This window comes from Salminus brasiliensis, chromosome 9 (genome assembly GCF_030463535.1).
Source record: "Salminus brasiliensis chromosome 9, fSalBra1.hap2, whole genome shotgun sequence".
In the NCBI taxonomy this organism is placed as follows: Eukaryota; Metazoa; Chordata; class Actinopteri; order Characiformes; family Bryconidae; genus Salminus; species Salminus brasiliensis.
The window spans coordinates 40,463,469-40,481,781 of record NC_132886.1 but is presented as its reverse complement, the minus strand read 5'-3'; the positions used below and the strand labels follow the sequence as shown (position 1 = coordinate 40,481,781).

Below are 18,313 nucleotides of genomic sequence, written 5' to 3'. Positions count from 1 at the left end.
AGCGGCTTTTGCTCCCCTGCAACAAACCCTTTGACTGTGCTGTGAACCAGTTCTAAATGGATCTTGGTTAGATCATGCAGTTCTAGGCCAAATCTTTCATTGAAATTAATCCTGAAGACGTTTCTTTTAGTATTTTACCCAAATCTTACCAGCACCACACACTGAGAAATAATATAGGCTCCTGAATTGTGCTTGGTTAGAACCAGAGGTGCGACATTTACACAGTTATTTACTTAAGTACTTTTAAGAGTTGTTTTAAAGGACAGTATTTTATACTTTTACTCGAGTACATTTGTGAGGTCAAAAATGTAGTTTTACTACGTTGTATTTATTTACGTTCCTCCCGTTACATTTATAAACTATTTTTATAAACTAATTTTTAATTCAGTGCATTTTGTTAGTTTTTTCATCGGCATCAGATCAGCTCCCTTCACTCAAAGTCACCCCCGAGTTTGTTCCCATATCAAAAATCATCTAACTGAACTTCGTCTGACCAATCAAATGCAGCTTTATACTAAAAAACTACAGGTACCGAGTCATAACATCACAGGCTTGGTGGGTGGAAGGGCTACCAGAACCAGCAGTGATGTCATATGCGGTCATCTTGGCCAGCCTAAAAACGTTAGTCCTCATTTTTTATTGCAATTATTTTGAAGAAAAACTGAGTTGTGGGCATTTTTAGATTCAGATTTGGTGCTTGTATGTGAGACTTAAATAAGGCTGTGATATTGCAGTTTTCCACATATTAAGAGTCATTTGCAATTACCTGTAAATAATATATTATTGCTTTGTTTACTTCTATTATTTATTTTGTGTATATAGTGGTAATGTCGCTACGTTTTTGTAACTGAGAGTCTTGCTATCCCTATCTGCTGTGACACTGAATTTCCCCACTGTGGGACTAATAAAGGATTATCCTTTCTTATCTTATATTTTCATTATTAAATGAGATTGAGGAAGTAACTCAAAGCTAATAACTACAAATTAATTAGAGATATCTTTGAATTATTAGTCTATTCTAACTAGCTAAGGTTTCTTTCTTGGGTAAATAGCAAAGCACTTTGTAAGTCGCTCTGGATAAGAGCGTCTGCTAAATGCCGTAAATGTAATGTAAATGTAATGTAATAATAATAATGCAGATACTGTAATACAGTAGTGTTATTACTACTAGTAATACTGTTCACTGAATACTTTCTTACTTTTACTTTTAAGTAATAGTGACTTTTTTTCCTCTCACTTGAGTAAGTGTTATTTTGAAGTAACAGTACTTTCACTTACACACGTAGACAAAATTGTTGGTACCCCTCAGTTAATGAAAGAAAAACCCACAATGGTCACAGAAATAACTTGAATCTGACAAAAGTAACAATAAATAAAAATTAACCATTGAAATTCAGACATTGCTTTTCAACCTCGCTTCAGCAGAATTATTTTAAATAATGTGTGTAAGTTCTGATTCTGACGGGTTAGAATGTAAAAGCATACAGTCTTAACAGTATTAAACTTTTTCTAGAACCTTTATTTATTAGACCGTGGGACCTGTACAGATGTGGATCTAAAAAGGTTAGGTCAGTGCTTTAAGTTATGCTAACAGGCCTTTGGGAAAGAGGGGAGAACCGACGAGAGAAACCTGAGCATGACATGCATGTTTAATGATCGCTGCAGTTTTCAGGCTGTTCTAGCAGTTTCACTACCGTGCCTTTTTACGGGTGCTTCTGGTGCTCAAACCCAGTGTCCCATCTCCTCTGAAATAACATTAACTTTCATAGATTTCCGTCTGTCCGTCAGCTTTCCTCACAAAAAAGCTTCACTAAAGCGTACAGTTGGGTCCAGGCTCTCAGTTTCAGTAATGATCAGAGTCAGATGCCTGCAGGAACCCGGGCTGAGCTTTCCCGGGCCACTCCGGGCTTTTTTTGTCCACTTGCACTTTTTATTATGCTCTTCTGCCCTGCCGGACATCTCTGCTCGCTACATGTGGACGTGTCTGATTGCTTTTGTATGCAAATGAGGCAAAAGAACACACACTCATGTCAGGAAGTAGTAGAGTGTTTAATAAATGTCCATGATGATGTTATTGTCGTTCTGGAAATCCAGAGATTGTCGTTACCAGCTTCTCCTCCATGTTTACAAGGCGTTGTTTGTTCTGTGTGTGATGCTCGTATGACGTACCAGACTCCTCTTGCCCGAATGGCTGGACGCAACACAGCAGCAGCACCAGAGACTGACCACTGGTTGAAATATGAGTGAGCGGAGGACCCCTTCCCCTCCTCCTTTTTAATGTGGAGATCTGTGCAGTGGGCAGTATTTTGGTCTCTCCCCATTCATAGAGATGGGAGCCTGGACTGGTATGACTGGAAGTGACTGCTCATCTGCAGTGCAAAGACTTGCGCTGTCGGCACGCGGCGAGGCTGCTCTGGACGCTGTACAACCCGTCAGAAGAGCACAGGATGCCTACATCGAAGTCTCTAGCAGTAGAAGTCCTGTCAGAGAGAGCGAAAGAGAGCGCACGAGAGAGAGAAAGAGAGAGAGGGGCAGAGTGAGTCTCCTTTACTTTCAGCTGAATTATTAACGCTGGTATTAACCAGCTTTAACATTTTAGGAGCTGAGCGGATGCTGAGCGTGCTCTGTACATTACTGTACATGTAGGAACTGTCTGGTACTGTGAAGCAGCAATGCATCCTTAAACACTTAAGCACCCCCCCCTCTCTCTCTCTTTCGCTTACCCACTCTCTCTGAGGAGCCTTTGGCATATCCAAGCAGCTGGAATTTAGCGGTTAAGTATTTAAGATAATAGGTTGCTGGCTAAGCACCATCTGTTCAGTGCCGCTTCCACAGAACGCCACTCACTCTTCCAGCAGTTCCATTTCTGGGTTTCAGCCTCGACTGCCTCGACTGTACGCCATATGTTCCTAAAGAAAGTGAAGGCTCCCTTTTTCTAAAACCATCACACGAGGACCGGCATTCAGCAGCGTGATGGCATTTGTACGGTTCTGCGTCTAGGGGCATCATTATGCCCAGCAGAAGTTTAATGTCTAACAGTACTGTGGGGGAAAAAACAGTATGAGTGAATGAGCGGGTGTCCCAATACTTTTGCCCATATAGTGTATGTACATGAAAATTTCTGCATCGCCACACGTCGCCCCCCTAATGATTGCTCATTGATTCTTTGAGACTTTCAGCAGAATTCTGAATTTCTCTGTAGGCCTGCTGAGGAGCGACACATCCTCTCTCATGCTTGTTTCTGGATTTCGCAGAAGCTCCTCTTCTTAACCGCTGGCAACCACAGCCGAGCACGTTTCAACCGAGTTGTGAAGACCGAGACTCAGCTCGAGTCGGCATTGAAGCTGCGTTACGAACATGAATTAGAGCCAGACTCTGTTGTGAGAGGACTCCCATTGGACTCCAGTCTCCGTGGTTCCCCACACAGTTGTCCTACTTGCATCCTAACTGCACTGTCGGCCTCAGGAGGACAGGTTCCCCTTTTCAGTCTTCACTCCTCTCAGTGGTTCTTCCTCATGCTTTGTTCAGTCTTGGTTCCTCTCACTGGTTCTTTCTTATGCTCTTGCAGAGTTCTTCTGTTTGAATTTAGGTTCCTCTCTGGTTCTTTGTCAGGTTCTTCAGAGTCTTGGTTCCAGATGGCCTACATTTTGAAGGAAAGATGACCATTTTTCATCATTGATATGTAAACGTTTAGGTTTAGATTTCCGTCTCATGTTGAAAAGTACAGTTCCAGTGTTCCAGTGCAGTGTTGAGGTGAAACAGTGACCAAGTTCAGCTAACTAAGGTTTAAAGAATGTATTATCTTCATCTTGATGCTTTTTGGAGAGCAATTTGACCAGGGGTGCCCAAACGTTTGCATGCCACTGTAATTGCATATGAATAATGATGTGAAGAGACGGTAATAACTCAGTAATAAACTAAAATCCTCTCAGAATCTTCACGTCCAGAGGCTACAGCCTGTTACTGTACATTTCCCACTGCTCTGCTGTTGTTGTTGTTGTTGTTGCTGTTGTTGTTGTTGGGTAATATTAATTGGTCTGATTCTGAGTGCAGTTTATCCCCCTCGATCTGTTTTCCTGCTCATTTGTTCATGTCGGTTCAATCTCTTGGCTCATCCTTGTCCTAAAATAGCACGGTACCAATTTCCCTTGCGGCCCAGGCCCAGACCCAGACAGACACCTCTCCCGTGCAATCACATCCCATTCCCCCCACCATACTGCCTCCACCGTCCCCTTTCTTGACCTGTACACTAATGAAGCATTACCTAATGCACTTAAAAAGGTGCAGACCTGATGCGGCCTTTCTTTTTTTACCCCCTGGCAAAGAGAAGCTGTGTGCTCTACGGGCTTCATGCACCAATTTCTTCCTAAGAATTTACTTCAACTTTTCCAGCTGTGCATCATTTGCTCCCATTTTGGTGACGGCTGTACAGATGTTTACAAACGTACAGAGGGATTTGCATCTAACGGAATCGGTTTGCGATTTGCATTTATTAATAAGTAATAAAGCTGCTCGCCAGTTTGTGAAACGAATCGATATTGAGAGGGTTTTAATACACATGTATGTTGTCATATGCAGAAATCATGGAAAATGACAAAGAAATGTTTTCTAATATTCCTAAAAAATGTATTTTAATTTTTCTCAGTTTTTACAAGAAGTTTTATGTGTTATATAAATATTATAGATCGATCGATATTGTAGAAAATATCATATCAGTATCAGCAAGTACTCAATATTAGTATCAGTATTGGAAACAAAAAGTGGTATTGTGCTGTTGCTAGTTGTTTAAGTTTTAAACTGTACAGTTTACTCATTTTAGTCCTTGGAATATGTTTTTAATTTGAAATTAAAATGTATTTTGTTTATGTAACATATCCAACATAATAAGCTAATGTATTGTTTTTGCACTTCAGTGTTTTTTTTGTTTGTTTGTTTGCTTGTATTTTTTCTTTGGATGGTTGTTAAAGCTATGAGAGCTTAGCGTCCATCTTCACACTACATTGCAAGTGGCAATCATCGAGGACCAAGCACTGTGCACTCATATATCCAGTAGAAGAAAAATGATGGGCATTTTACACTTGGTATTTTTTTTTTTTATAATAGATGAGAGGTCTCAAAAGGATCATAGTTCATAGTTATTATTGTTAATAATTCTACAATAGTTTCATAATGAATCACAATTTCAATTCCTTGTATTTCTAAAGTATATCATAACTTCTCATTGTTGCTAAATACCGAAATATGGAATATGTTTATACATTTTAAACTTCTTTTAAACGTGTGTCTTTTGTATGTGTGTTTGACAGGAGCTGGTGGGTAGCGCCCCTCCTCAGAGGAACTGGAAGGGAATCGCCATTGCTCTGCTGGTCATTCTGGTCATCTGCTCTCTGATCATCACCTCTGTTATTCTGCTAACGCCACGTAAGTCCTTGCACTTATTGCAGTGACTCACAGTAGGGGAGGCTATTTTTTACAGTCAGATTTCACAATATGAAAAAAAATACATTTTGAGTAAATCACCAAAAAAGCAACTGTATTGTTATTCATTTTTATTTTGTGGCTGAAATAAATAAGATGACATAATATTTTAGTAGTATTAATATAAGTCTCCTAATATTCTAGTGTATAGAAGTGTTTATTGAGGGTGTTTATGGACTAATATCTCCTATTCTAGTGTATAGTAGTGTTTATTGAGGGGTTAATATCTCCTATTCTAGTGTAGAGGAGTAACTATTGAGGTCATTAGCAGAGCTATAATAGTTGATGTTAGGTCAGAAATGATGTGATCAAGCAGTCAAAGCAAGAATAAAAAAGTCTAAAAAGGCAAAAACATCCTGTTCTCCACATGGAGCTTTCTCTAAATGTGCACTCAGTTTCACGTGTATCTCCAGTAATACGAGGCGCAGTGGAGAGTGTAGGCCGGAGATGGTGTGTTGGCTTTTCAGTAAGAGCCAGCGCATCCCTGCGCTCTGTAATGGCTCTTTAATGTGGGTTATGGTAATGGTCCAGTCCCATTGAACGTAGATTATCACAGGCTAATAGCCTGAATCATTTATAAAATTGGCAGGACATCAGAGGTGCCATTTGCATCTTGTTGTGCAAAATTTTTTGCTCCTGTGTTTTATGGTCAGCCACCGAAGATGGCCAGCTTTTCAATTATCCCCTCACATCCTGGATCAGAGTCATTAGATGTTCTTTTTTTCCTCTTCCATTCGTGACACGCTTCACATTTCATCATTTTCATCTGCTGAAGCTGTAATTAGTCAGCTGGAGCCATTACATCATTTGTTTTAGATTACTTACTGTAATAACGCTGAGGTTCTGAAGTAATAAAAGCAGCCCTCGTTTCAGATCCCAGGCGTCAAAGTTGAGACATTATCATGCGGCAGTGGGGCGAAAATGAAAAGCTCTGATCTAAGGGTTCAGCCGGAGAGCTTCATAAACATTTAAAGACCATCAGAAACGGTGACATGATGAGCAGAATCCACTCATTTATTCCCCCAGAGAGGTGAGAAATGAACATTAGTAAGATAGCACAGCTTGATGAATGAGCACTTGGAGGGAGCTTTTCTCTTTCTACAAGATACATTAAAGTCATTTATGGACTAATATCTCCTGTTCTAGTGTAGAGGAGTGTTTATTGAGGTGTTTATGGACTAATATCTTCTATTCTGGTGCATATGATTGTTTATTGAGGTGTTTATGTACTAATATCTCCTATTCTAGTGTATAGGAGTGTTTATTGAGGTGTCTATGGAATGATATCTCCTAATCTAGTGTAAAGGAGTGTTTATTGAGGTGTTTATGGACTAATATCTCCTATTCCAGTGTATAGAAGTGTTTATTAAGGTGTTTATGGACTAATATCTCCTATTCTGGTGTATATGAGTGTTTATTGAGGTGTTTATGGACTAATATCTCCTATTCTAGTGTATATGAGTGTTTATTGAGGGTGTTTATGGACTAATATCTCCTATTCTAGTGTAGAGGAGTGTTTATTGAGGTGTTTACTCACTAATATCTCCTATTCTAGTGTAGAGGAGTGTTTATTGAGGGTGTTTATGGACTGATAGCTCCTAATCTAGTGTATAGAAGTATTTATAAAGGTGTGTATGGACTAATATCTCCTATTTTAGTGTATATGAGTGTTTATTGAGGTGTTTATGGACTAATATCTCCTATTCTAGTGTATATGAGTGTTTATTGAGGGTGTTTATGGACTAATATCTCCTATTCTAGTGTAGAGGAGTGTTTATTGAGGTGTTTATTCACTAATATCTCCTATTCTAGTGTAGAGGAGTGTTTATTGAGGGTGTTTATGGACTGATAGCTCCTAATCTAGTGTATAGGAGTGTTTATTGAGGTGTTTATGGACTAATATCTCCTATACAAGTGTATAGAAGTGTTTATTAAGGTGTTTATGGACTAATATCCCATATGCTAGTGTATAGGAGTGTTTATTGAGGTGTTTATGGACTAATATCTCCTATTCTAGTGTATATGAGTGTTTATTGAGGGTGTTTATGGACTAATATCTCCTATTCTAGTGTAGAGGAGTGTTTATTGAGGTGTTTATTCACTAATATCTCCTATTCTAGTGTAGAGGAGTGTTTATTGAGGGTGTTTATGGACTGATAGCTCCTAATCTAGTGTATAGGAGTGTTTATTGAGGTGTTTATGGACTAATATCTCCTATTCAAGTGTATAGAAGTATTTATAAAGGTGTGTATGGACTAATATCTCCTATTCTAGTGTATAGGAGTGTTTATTGAGGGTGTTTACGGACTAATATCTACTATTCTAGTGTATAGGAGTGTTTATTGAGGGTGTTTATGGACTAATATCTCTATTCTAGTGTATAGGAGTGTTTATTGAGGTGTTTATAGACTAATATCTCCTATTCTAGTGTATATGAGTGTTTATTGAGGGTGTTTATGGACTAATATCTCTATTCTAGTGTATAGAAGTCTTTATTAAGGTGTTTATGGACTAATATATCCTATTCTAGTGTAGAGGAGTGTTTATTGAGGTGTTTATGAACACTCTACTTGAATAGGAGATATTAGTCCATAAACACCCTCAATAAACACTCCTGTGTTTATTGAGGGTGTTTATGGACTAATATCTCCTATTCAAGTGTATAGAAGTATTTATAAAGGTGTGTATGGACTAATATCTCCTATTCTAGTGTATATGAGTGTTTATTGAGGTGTTTATGGACTAATATCTCCTATTCTAGTGTATAGGAGTGTTTATTGAGGGTGTTTATGGACTAATATCTCCTATTCTAGTGTATAGGAGTGTTTATTGAGGTGTTTATGGACTAATGTCTCCTATTCTAGTGTATAGGAGTGTTTATTGAGGGTGTTTATGGACTAATATCTCCTATTCTAGTGTATAGAAGTATTTATTAAGGTGTTTATGGACTAATATCTCCTATTCTAGTGTATATGAGTGTTTATTGAGGTGTTTATGAACTAATATCTCCTATTCTGGTGCATATGATTGTTTATTGAGGTGTTTATGTACTAATATCTCCTATTCTAGTGTATATAAGTGTTTATTGAGGTGTTTATGGGCTAATATCTCCTATTCTAGTGTAGAGGAGTGTTTATTGAGGGTGTTTATGGACTAATATCTCCTATTCTAGTGTATAGGAGTGTTTATTGAGGTGCTTATAGACTAATATCTCCTATTCCAGTGTATATGAGTGTTTATTGAGGGTGTTTATGGACTAATATCTCCTATTCTAGTGTATAGGAGTGTTTATTGAGGTGTTTATAGACTAATATCTCCTATTCTAGTGTATATGAGTGTTTATTGAGGGTGTTTATGGACTAATATCTCTATTCTAGTGTATAGAAGTCTTTATTAAGGTGTTTATGGACTAATATATCCTATTCTAGTGTAGAGGAGTGTTTATTGAGGTGTTTATGGACTAATATCTCTATTCTAGTGTATAGGAGTGTTTATAGTTTCTAGGAAGCAAAATTACCGTCATGGTATTGTGCTGATCACAGCAGTGATAGTTTTTACACCAAGACGTTGCTTCACTCAGGTGAGTGTTTTCTTGTGCCAGCTTGTGAAGGGCTTTGTAAATACCTGATGAGTTGACTCAGGTGTCAGGTGTTAAAGCAAAGAAAACCCAGACCCCTGGGAACAGGAGTTCTGTCTACTAATTAAGAAAAAAATGAAGAGCGTGTGATTTGGATCGAAGTGTGGATCAATAGCGTGCCAGCCTAACCAGGTCTGGTCCTCCACGTGTGTCATCTCCCCTAATTGGCTCCAGACATGGCGCTGGGTCTGGAATTGCTTGCACAAGATGCAAGTGTCTCGAGACAGCCTTAAAAAATGGGAGGTGAAGGCCAGACCCAGACGAGTCTCCATTTGTTGGTGTTGTTATTTCGCCCCAATTTGGGGAGCTCTTTCCGGGGTTATGAGCAGAGGGAGGGCGAGTCAGAGGCAACACTGTGAAACTGTTTGGATATTGTAAAATTTGCCATTAGGATAGAAAAACAACCGCTCCATCTCCCGAGGGCGACCGAGAGAGACACTACAGTGATGGCCCAAGAGGACGAGGACGGCAGCACTGTTCCTCACACCAAGACCAAACCTTCTAATACGAAGAGACTGCTGCTAAGACGACCAGGAGATCCAGTACGTGAAGTTCTCCTTCGGTTCCTCCTTCCCCGAAAGAACCATCTCTGACAGGGTTCCTTACAAATCTAAAGGTTCTCCGCACTCTGTTCACACAACAGTATTGGGACACCTGCTCGACTGTCTGGGGGAGTCTTTCTACTAGATTTTGGAGCATTGCTGTGAGGATTTGGTTGATGATGATGATCAACTCCCCAACTCATCCCATCCAAAAGTACTGGATGGAGCGCCACCATCATTCCAGAGAACACAGTTTTCGGGGGTGGGGGGGGGGGCTGCCACCAGGCATGGTGATGAGCTCATCATACACATGATGCACCTGCAATTCCAGGGTTGCAGAATTCTTGCAAAATGTGTGTCTGAGCTGTGTTGACAGCTGAGAGGAAATTTGTTGACTTCCTGAAGGCCCCAGAGGACTGGCCCGAGAATCTCTGGACTGGACTGAAGCAACTACGCAAATCCAAATGACGGCAACAGGCCAGTGCATCACAGGGCGCTTCTTGTTTGTTACTGAGGCAGTTGTAGGTCAGGCGATCTCTAAACTTACACTATATGGACAAAAGTATTGGGACGTCTGCTCTTTATTCATTGATTTTCTGAAATCAAGGGTATTAAAAAGATTTGATCCTGCTTTGTTGGAGTAACTGTCTCTACTGTCCAGGGAATAAACCCTCCTCGGCTCCTGCTACCCTGCCCTGTAATAAAATAAAATAAAAATCACAACCCCCAGCATTTACAAAGGATTTATCGATTTAAAAGCCAAGTATTTGAGGCCCCGTCTACATGTATCCACCTCAGAAATTTGGGATTTGGGCCACTTTAGGTGGAGGGGTTTCTGAGGGGAGGGTTTCCTTCTGTAATCTCAATCAATCACTGTAATGTTTCTGATTAGTTATCACCAGTATTCACTATATTTGCCTTTATGCTCTGGCAGTTGATAGACAACTGTGTGCTATTTGCAGGGCCAGACATAATAAACAGGATGAATTCAACATTTTCTAGCATTTACTCTGTAAATTGCGAGACTCCCAGAAGACCAGAAAACACCCACATGCTCATTCATAATCACTATGTCTGTTCATTGACTAATCCCCTGCCAGAGAAACCACCCTGTTATGGACTGAGAAACTGCATGCATGTCAACTGAATGCCTGTGAACTGAAGCCATCCCATCAGAAAACCTTGTATTTGGGTTGGTGTTCTAAGAGGGGGCCGGAAATACGACCCACAGCCTTCTTTTACCCCGCATAGTCTTTGCTGGTTGGGTGTAGTCTGCAGATTTGCATCATGCAGGCCAGTTGAAGCAGATCAAACATTTTGCTCGATTTTTTGGACCCGACCCTTAGTGTGATCTAGTAGGGGATACTGATCAGCGGCTCCAAACAGGTCCCATCAACAGCCAATGAAATCTGAGCACGGAAAGTGCAGATTGCAGGCAGTTTTTAGGGAGTTCCACCTTAAATGATGCAGCAGCTACATTCTGGCACTCCTATAACGCCCTATACGCCCGATCCCTGCAGCTGTGTTTAAGGTGGAATGGTAATTCCTGTATATAAGAAGCCAACATCTGCCCCGTACGTAGGGTGGCCTCCAATACGAGCTGTGCTCCTCACCTCCATCCTGATAGACCATAGACCATGCTGACTCCGCCTTCCCATCCGCGACCTCTCCCTTTCTTTCGTTTGGGTCATGGTGGGGTGAATCTGCGGCTCATTGGTAAGGCGAGACAGGTGTGTTTTGGGGTGTGTTGGGCTCGGTTCTGCAGCAGGTTAGAGTCGAGTAGTGGACGATCCCTTAGTGGACCGAGCAAAGTGTCATGGTGAGGAATCCGGGGGGGTGTGATCGCATGTCTGTGTTGATTTACTTTCATGCCACCAGTGCCATCTGTCTTCTCCACTGGTGTGAAATCGCTGGGCATTCAGATTGAGTTATATAAAGGGGCAGATCTGCTTACGGACTAAAGTATTGGGACACCTAATTCGTTCACTGTTTCTTCTGAAATCAAAGGGATTCAAAAGAGTTGCACCTGCTTTTGTTGGAGGAACTGTAATCTCTACTGTCCAGAGAAGAAGAAGGCAGCTTTCTACTAGAATTTAGAGGAGTATCGCTGTGAGGATTTGATTGCATTCAGCGACAAGAGGAGTTAGTGTTAGTGAGGTCAGAATGTTGGATGATGATCACCATCCCACCTCATCATCCTCAACTCATCCCAAAACTACTGAATGGAGCTCTTGGTTTCTCTCAGTGGTTCTAAGTTTAGGACTTGGTTTCTCTCAGTGGTTCTACGTTTAGGACTTGGTTTCTCTTAGTGGTTCTAAGTTTAGGACTTGGTTTTTCTCAGTGGTTCTACGTTTAGGACTTGGTTTCTCTCAGTGGTTCTAAGTTTAGGACTTGGTTTCTCTCAGTGGTTCTACATTTAGGACTTGGTTTCTCTCATTGGTTCTACGTTTAGGACTTGGTTTTTCTCAGTGGTTCTACGTTTAGGACTTGGTTTTTCTCAGTGGTTCTACGTTTAGGACTTGGTTTTTCTCAGTGGTTCTAAGTTTAGGACTTGGTTTCTCTCAGTGGTTCTAAGTTTAGGACTTGGTTTCTCTCAGTGGTTCTACGTTTAGGACTTGGTTTTTCTCAGTGGTTCTAAGTTTAGGACTTGGTTTCTCTCAGTGGTTCTAAGTTTAGGACTTGGTTTCTCTCAGTGGTTCTATGTTTAGGACTTGGTTTCTCTCAGTGGTTCTACGTTTAGGACTTGGTTTTTCTCAGTGGTTCTAAGTTTAGGACTTGGTTTCTCTTAGTGGTTCTATGTTTAGGACTTGGTTTTTCTCAGTGGTTCTACGTTTAGGACTTGGTTTCTCTTAGTGGTTCTAAGTTTAGGACTTGGTTTCTTTCAGTGGTTCTACGTTTAGGACTTGGTTTTTCTCAGTGGTTCTACGTTTAGGACTTGGTTTCTCTCAGTGGTTCTACGTTTAGGACTTGGTTTCTCTCAGTGGTTCTACGTTTAGGACTTGGTTTCTCTTAGTGGTTCTACGTTTAGGACTTGGTTTTTCTCAGTGGTTCTACGTTTAGGACTTGGTTTCTCTTAGTGGTTCTACGTTTAGGACTTGGTTTCTCTCAGTGGTTCTACGTTTAGGACTTGGTTTCTCTCAGTGGTTCTCAGTTTAGGACTTGGTTTCTCTCAGTGGTTCTACGTTTAGGACTTGGTTTCTCTCAGTGGTTCTACGTTTAGGACTTCGTTTCTCTCAGTGGTTCTACGTTTAGGACTTGGTTTCTCTCAGTGGTTCTACGTTTAGGACTTGGTTTCTCTCAGTCGTTCTAAGTTTAAGACTTGGTTTCTCTCAGTGGTTCTACGTTTAGGACTTGTTTTTTCTCAGTGGTTCTAAGTTTAGGACTTGGTTTCTCTCAGTGGTTCTACGTTTAGGACTTGGTTTCTCTTAGTGGTTCTACATTTAGGACTTGGTTTCTCTTAGTGGTTCTACGTTTAGGACTTGGTTTCTCTCAGTGGTTCTAAGTTTAGGACTTGGTTTCTCAGTGGTTCTACGTTTAGGACTTGGTTTCTCTCAGTGGTTCTAAGTTTAGGACTTGGTTTCTCTCAGTGGTTCTAAGTTTAGGACTTGGTTTCTCTCAGTGGTTCTAAGTTTAGGACTTGGTTTCTCTTAGTGGTTCTAAGTTTAGGACTTGGTTTCTCTCAGTGGTTCTAAGTTTAGGACTTGGTTTCTCTCAGTGGTTCTAAGTTTAGGACTTGGTTTCTCTTAGCGATCCTCTGTTTAGGACTTGGTTTCTCTCAGTGGTTCTAAGTTTAGGACTTGGTTTCTCTTAGCGATCCTCTGTTTAGGACTTGGTTTCTCTTAGTGGTTCTAAGTTTAGAACTTGGTTTCTCTCAGTGGTTCTAAGTTTAGGACTTGGTTTCTGTCAGTGGTTCTAAGTTTAGGACTTGGTTTCTCTCAGTGGTTCTAAGTTTAGGATTTGGTTTCTCTCAGTGGTTCTAAGTTTAGGACTTGGTTTCTCTCACTGGTTCCTCATGCTCTCAGGGAGGTTCCCTTTATGAATCTTGATTTCTCTCAGTGGTTTTTCCTCATGCTTTTAGAGTAGTAGACTTTAATTCTTGGTTCTTTGGTGGTTCTTCCTCTTGTCCTCATGTCAATACTCTTGTTTTCTCCCAAAGATTCTTCCTCAGGATCTTGTAGAGAAGTCTGGGTTCTACCCATTGGTTTGACCTCATACTTGTAGGGTGGTTCTCGTGCTGCAAGTCTTGGTTTCTCTCAGGGGTTCCTCCACATGCTCTAAAGGCGGTTCTCCTTTTCTTTGATTAGATTTAACTGAATAAACTGGTAAAGAGGTTCCCAGTGATGAGAGCAGCATGGTGTGACCTCCTGTGACCATATTAGTGTTTGGAAGTAGGAGAGCCTTTCCTGGGATGAAAGTTGTCTTCAGCGGATTGTAAAAACAGATGCTTAACAATCAGATGATTTTGCTACCGTGAACCTGATGACCTCCCGCATTTGAGACGAATGCTGTGCAGATCCGACTCCAGACTCAGCTGGCAGGAATGGAAAGGTGGAGGCGTTTGCTTTTTAATCAACAGCAGATGGTCCGGTAATGTCGATGCTCTCAGCATCACGCTCCTCAAACACAGAACTTCTAACGACGCTGGACCTTCTGTGTGCTCTTCCGCTCTTATACCCGCTTACTCTGCGTCCTCCCACGACAACGTCTCCCACAATACCAGCAAACAAGAAGATTCACCAGACGACGCTGGTTCTTCCTCAGATGAGTGTGGCAACCTCTGAATCCTGAAGAAAACGAGGCATTTAGCAGATTAGCAGCAGTTTGAGTGATTTACAGCCGTGCGCTGTATTGGCTGCAAACACTGCTGTGCTCAAGGCTGTGTACTGGTGTGAGCGAGACGATATACTGCGCTTATTATTTTAGTTATTATTATTGATTTTTTTAATATATATATTGTATTTTAGGAAAACAGTATAAAACAGTATTAAAAACACCATTTGCATAAAATCTGAGTAAAAGAAAAATGTCACATTTTTGTCCAATCAGAACTGTGGGTTCATTTTGTTTGTTTTATTTATGTTTGTCTTATCTTTTTAAACATTTAATTAATTTATTTATTGTGTTTGTTTTATTTATGGTTGTCTTATCTTTTTAAAAAACAAATATTATTTTTATTAGTTATGTTATTTGTTTTATTTCTGATTTTATTGTATCCTTTTTCAATTGTATTTTTTGTTTGTTTGTTTGTTTGTTTTATTTATGCTTCTGTTGTTTATGTATTTATTTATTGTTTTATTTATGTTAGTCTTATCTTTTTAAATATTTAATGTATTTATTTATTTATTGTGTTTGTTTTATTTATGTTTGTCTTATCTTTTTAAAAAACAAATTATTTTTCTTTGTTTTTTTCTGTTTTATTTATGATTTTATTGTATCTTTTTATTGTATTTTTTGATTGTTTTATTTATAAACATATAAAAAATGATATTAATATATAAAAAAATACAAATTATTTTTGTTAGTGTTTTATGGCTGTCTTATCTTTTTTTTATTATGTCTGTCTATTTAAAAATATATTCTTTTTGTTAGTTTTATGTTCATTTTATTTGTGTTTGTTTTATTTTTTGTTTGCTTTTTTGGCTCCCACCGTTTGTTCCTCCCGTTCTCTTCGTCAAGCACCTTGCATTGTCACTGGATTGCTTTAATCGATAAATGTTCATATAAAGAGAAGCTGTAAAATCCAGATTAATTTAGTAAACTTTAGCTGAACTTTAGCTGAAGCCTCTCTGTACATAAGCTGTGTGCTGCTCTCTCTGCCTGAACACTAGCTGCTCTCCTCAGAACTGCACTGTTTATGTTTATGGACGTGATGCTGCTATAATATCAGACAGTCTGCTTCAGCATGCAGTCCTGAACTGCCTGTTTTACCCTTCATTTACACGCCCAGCACATCACTGCTCTACAGATTTAATACAGTAACTTAGTCTGGACCTTAATCACCCAGCCTCCCAGTGTTGATCACATCAGACGTCCAGATGTTTAAATATGGTCAAAAAGACCTTCACAGCTGGGAAGTCTGTTGCTTGTACAGGTTACGTATTGTGAATCATGCTGGAGTGGTGAGAAATGGCTAAGGGGTGTGTTGGTGCTTTGATTATGGAGAGGCATTAGTAATTACTGAGAAATGCCCTCAGCAGTGAATAATTCAGAAGGAATTAAATCCAGTATACGGCTCCAGTCAGTAATGAAGCACTTTAATGATTCTGTCTGTGGCTCTGATCCTCTTGTCCTGTTCCGTTCACTGAGGTGATGTGGTTTATGTCCCCTGCAGGTGAGGATGACAGCCTGGCCTCAAAGAAGAAAGTTACCATCGAGGACCTCTTCAGCAGGGAGCTGCAGGTTCACGACCCAGAGGCCAAATGGCTCAGCGGTGAGTGGGACTGGGCTTTTACTCAGAGGAGGAGGGATGTTGTTGGGCTAAATTCCGAAAGGAATGTAGACTACAGTCAGATTCAGACAGAATTTAGACTACAGTGGGGATCAGACAGAATTCAGGCGGAATTTAGACTACAGTCGGGATTACACAGAATTTAGACTACAATCGTGATCAGACAGAATTTAGACTACAGTCAGATTCAGAAAGAATTTAGACTACAGTCAGATTCAGAAAGAATTTAGACTACAGTGGGGATCAGACAGAATTCTGACGGAATTTAGACTACAGTGAGATTAGAAAGAATTTAGACTACAATTGTGATCAGACAGAATTTAGACTACAGTCGGGATCAGATAGAATTTAGACTACAGTGGGGATCAGACAGAATTTAGACTACAGTCGGGATCAGATAGAATTTAGACTACAGTGGGGATCAGACAGAATTTAGACTACAGTCGTGATCAGACAGAATTTAGACTACAGTCGGATCAGACAGAATTCTGACGTAATTTAGACTACAGTTAGATTAGAAAGAATTTAGACTACAATCGTGATCAGACAGAATTTAGACTACAGTCGGGATTACACAGAATTTAGACTACAATCGTGATCAGACAGAATTTAGACTACAGTCAGATTCAGAAAGAATTTAGACTACAGTCAGATTCAGAAAGAATTTAGACTACAGTGGGGATCAGACAGAATTCTGACGGAATTTAGACTACAGTGAGATTAGAAAGAATTTAGACTACAATTGTGATCAGACAGAATTTAGACTACAGTCGGGATCAGATAGAATTTAGACTACAGTGGGGATCAGACAGAATTTAGACTACAGTCGTGATCAGACAGAATTTAGACTACAGTCGGATCAGACAGAATTCTGACGTAATTTAGACTACAGTTAGATTAGAAAGAATTTAGACTACAATCGTGATCAGACAGAATTTAGACTACAGTCGGGATCAGACAGAATTTAGACTACAGTGGGGATCAGACAGAATTTAGACTACAGTCGTGATCAGACAGAATTTAGACTACAATCGGAATCAGACAGAATTCTGAAGGAATTTAGACTACAGTCGGGATCAGACAGAATTTAGACTACAGTCAGGATCAGAATTACAAAAGGAATTTAGACTACAGTGAGATTCAGAAAGAATTTGGACTACGGTCGGGATTAGGCGGAATTTGGACTACATTTAGTTTCAGACAGAATTTAGCCTACAGTCGGGATCAGACAGAATTGTGTGGGACTTAAAGCTTGGTTCTGAATGGGTTGAACTCCGGGTGAACTAGGATGTCCTATTGACTGACCCTGTAGCAGTGAAGTGTGCAGTTGCATCGCTAAGTGCACAGATGTGCAGTAAAGCCTCCCGCTCGACATTATGCTGCTCCTCATCGACTCTGAGCAGAAAACTCCACTTTTATATGGATTCATGAGGACATCAGTGCTCCTCCACTGTGGCAGATGAGACTTTCTCCCTCCCTCCTGGACTTTCCTGGATTGTCTGCTGGAAAGAAAAGCATGTTGTAGTGAATTCTCCAGAATACTGAGAGACCTGCAAGAGCTGAAATGAAAAATGCTCAGGATTTCTAATGGCCTTTACTGTGCCAGCCCACTCACACTAATCCCACCACGGCTCATTAGAAGGTCGAGTATGTTTTTTCTCTCAGTGATTTTGTTTGCTCTGCAGGGCAGGTGTTCTTCTCATTTAGTTCTTGCTCTAACTTTGTTCTTGCTGGAGAGGCTGGAGATTTCTCTCAGCGGTCAGCACTTTTTCTGTGCCTTTTTTTTCTTCACGTCATGTTGTTGAAGATGACGCATGACCTTCTTATCTCTTCTTAGAGGAGATAAGAAGTAAATGAAGGAGATGGAGGGGCAGCTGTTTGTTTTGACCCCTGCAAGTTTATGATGAGGCAGTCCTGCTGGTTGAGAAGAAAACGCAGCGGGACGTTCTTCTGCAGACGGGCTGTTTGATTGCAGCACAATCACAATTGGGCATTCTTCTCCTTCTTCTTACAAACCAATTTAAGCATCTCACAGATGTCTTATTAGCGAGTTTTTAGAACTAGAACTAGAATTCTGAGCTACACAGCCCTCTAACCACTGAGCGACCACTGCCCAATTGCTGTGTGAGTGTGTGTGGGGCAGTAGTGGCTCAGCAGTTAGAGCTCCTGGCTATTGATGACAGGATTTGGGTTCAATACCCGGGCTTG

General features: G+C 40.2%; 1 protein-coding gene across 2 annotated transcripts in view; it reads left to right on the top strand.

Annotated features, from left to right (window-relative positions):
• The window catches only part of dpp6b (dipeptidyl-peptidase 6b), a 148,252-nt gene that overhangs the window by 67,381 nt on the left and 62,558 nt on the right, over window positions 1-18,313 (top strand). For both annotated transcript variants that reach the window (XM_072688447.1, XM_072688448.1), the window contains exons 2-3: window positions 5,307-5,421; window positions 15,989-16,087. In XM_072688447.1, the coding sequence (XP_072544548.1) occupies window positions 5,307-5,421; window positions 15,989-16,087 (214 nt within the window). The remainder of the gene's footprint in view (window positions 1-5,306; window positions 5,422-15,988; window positions 16,088-18,313) is intronic.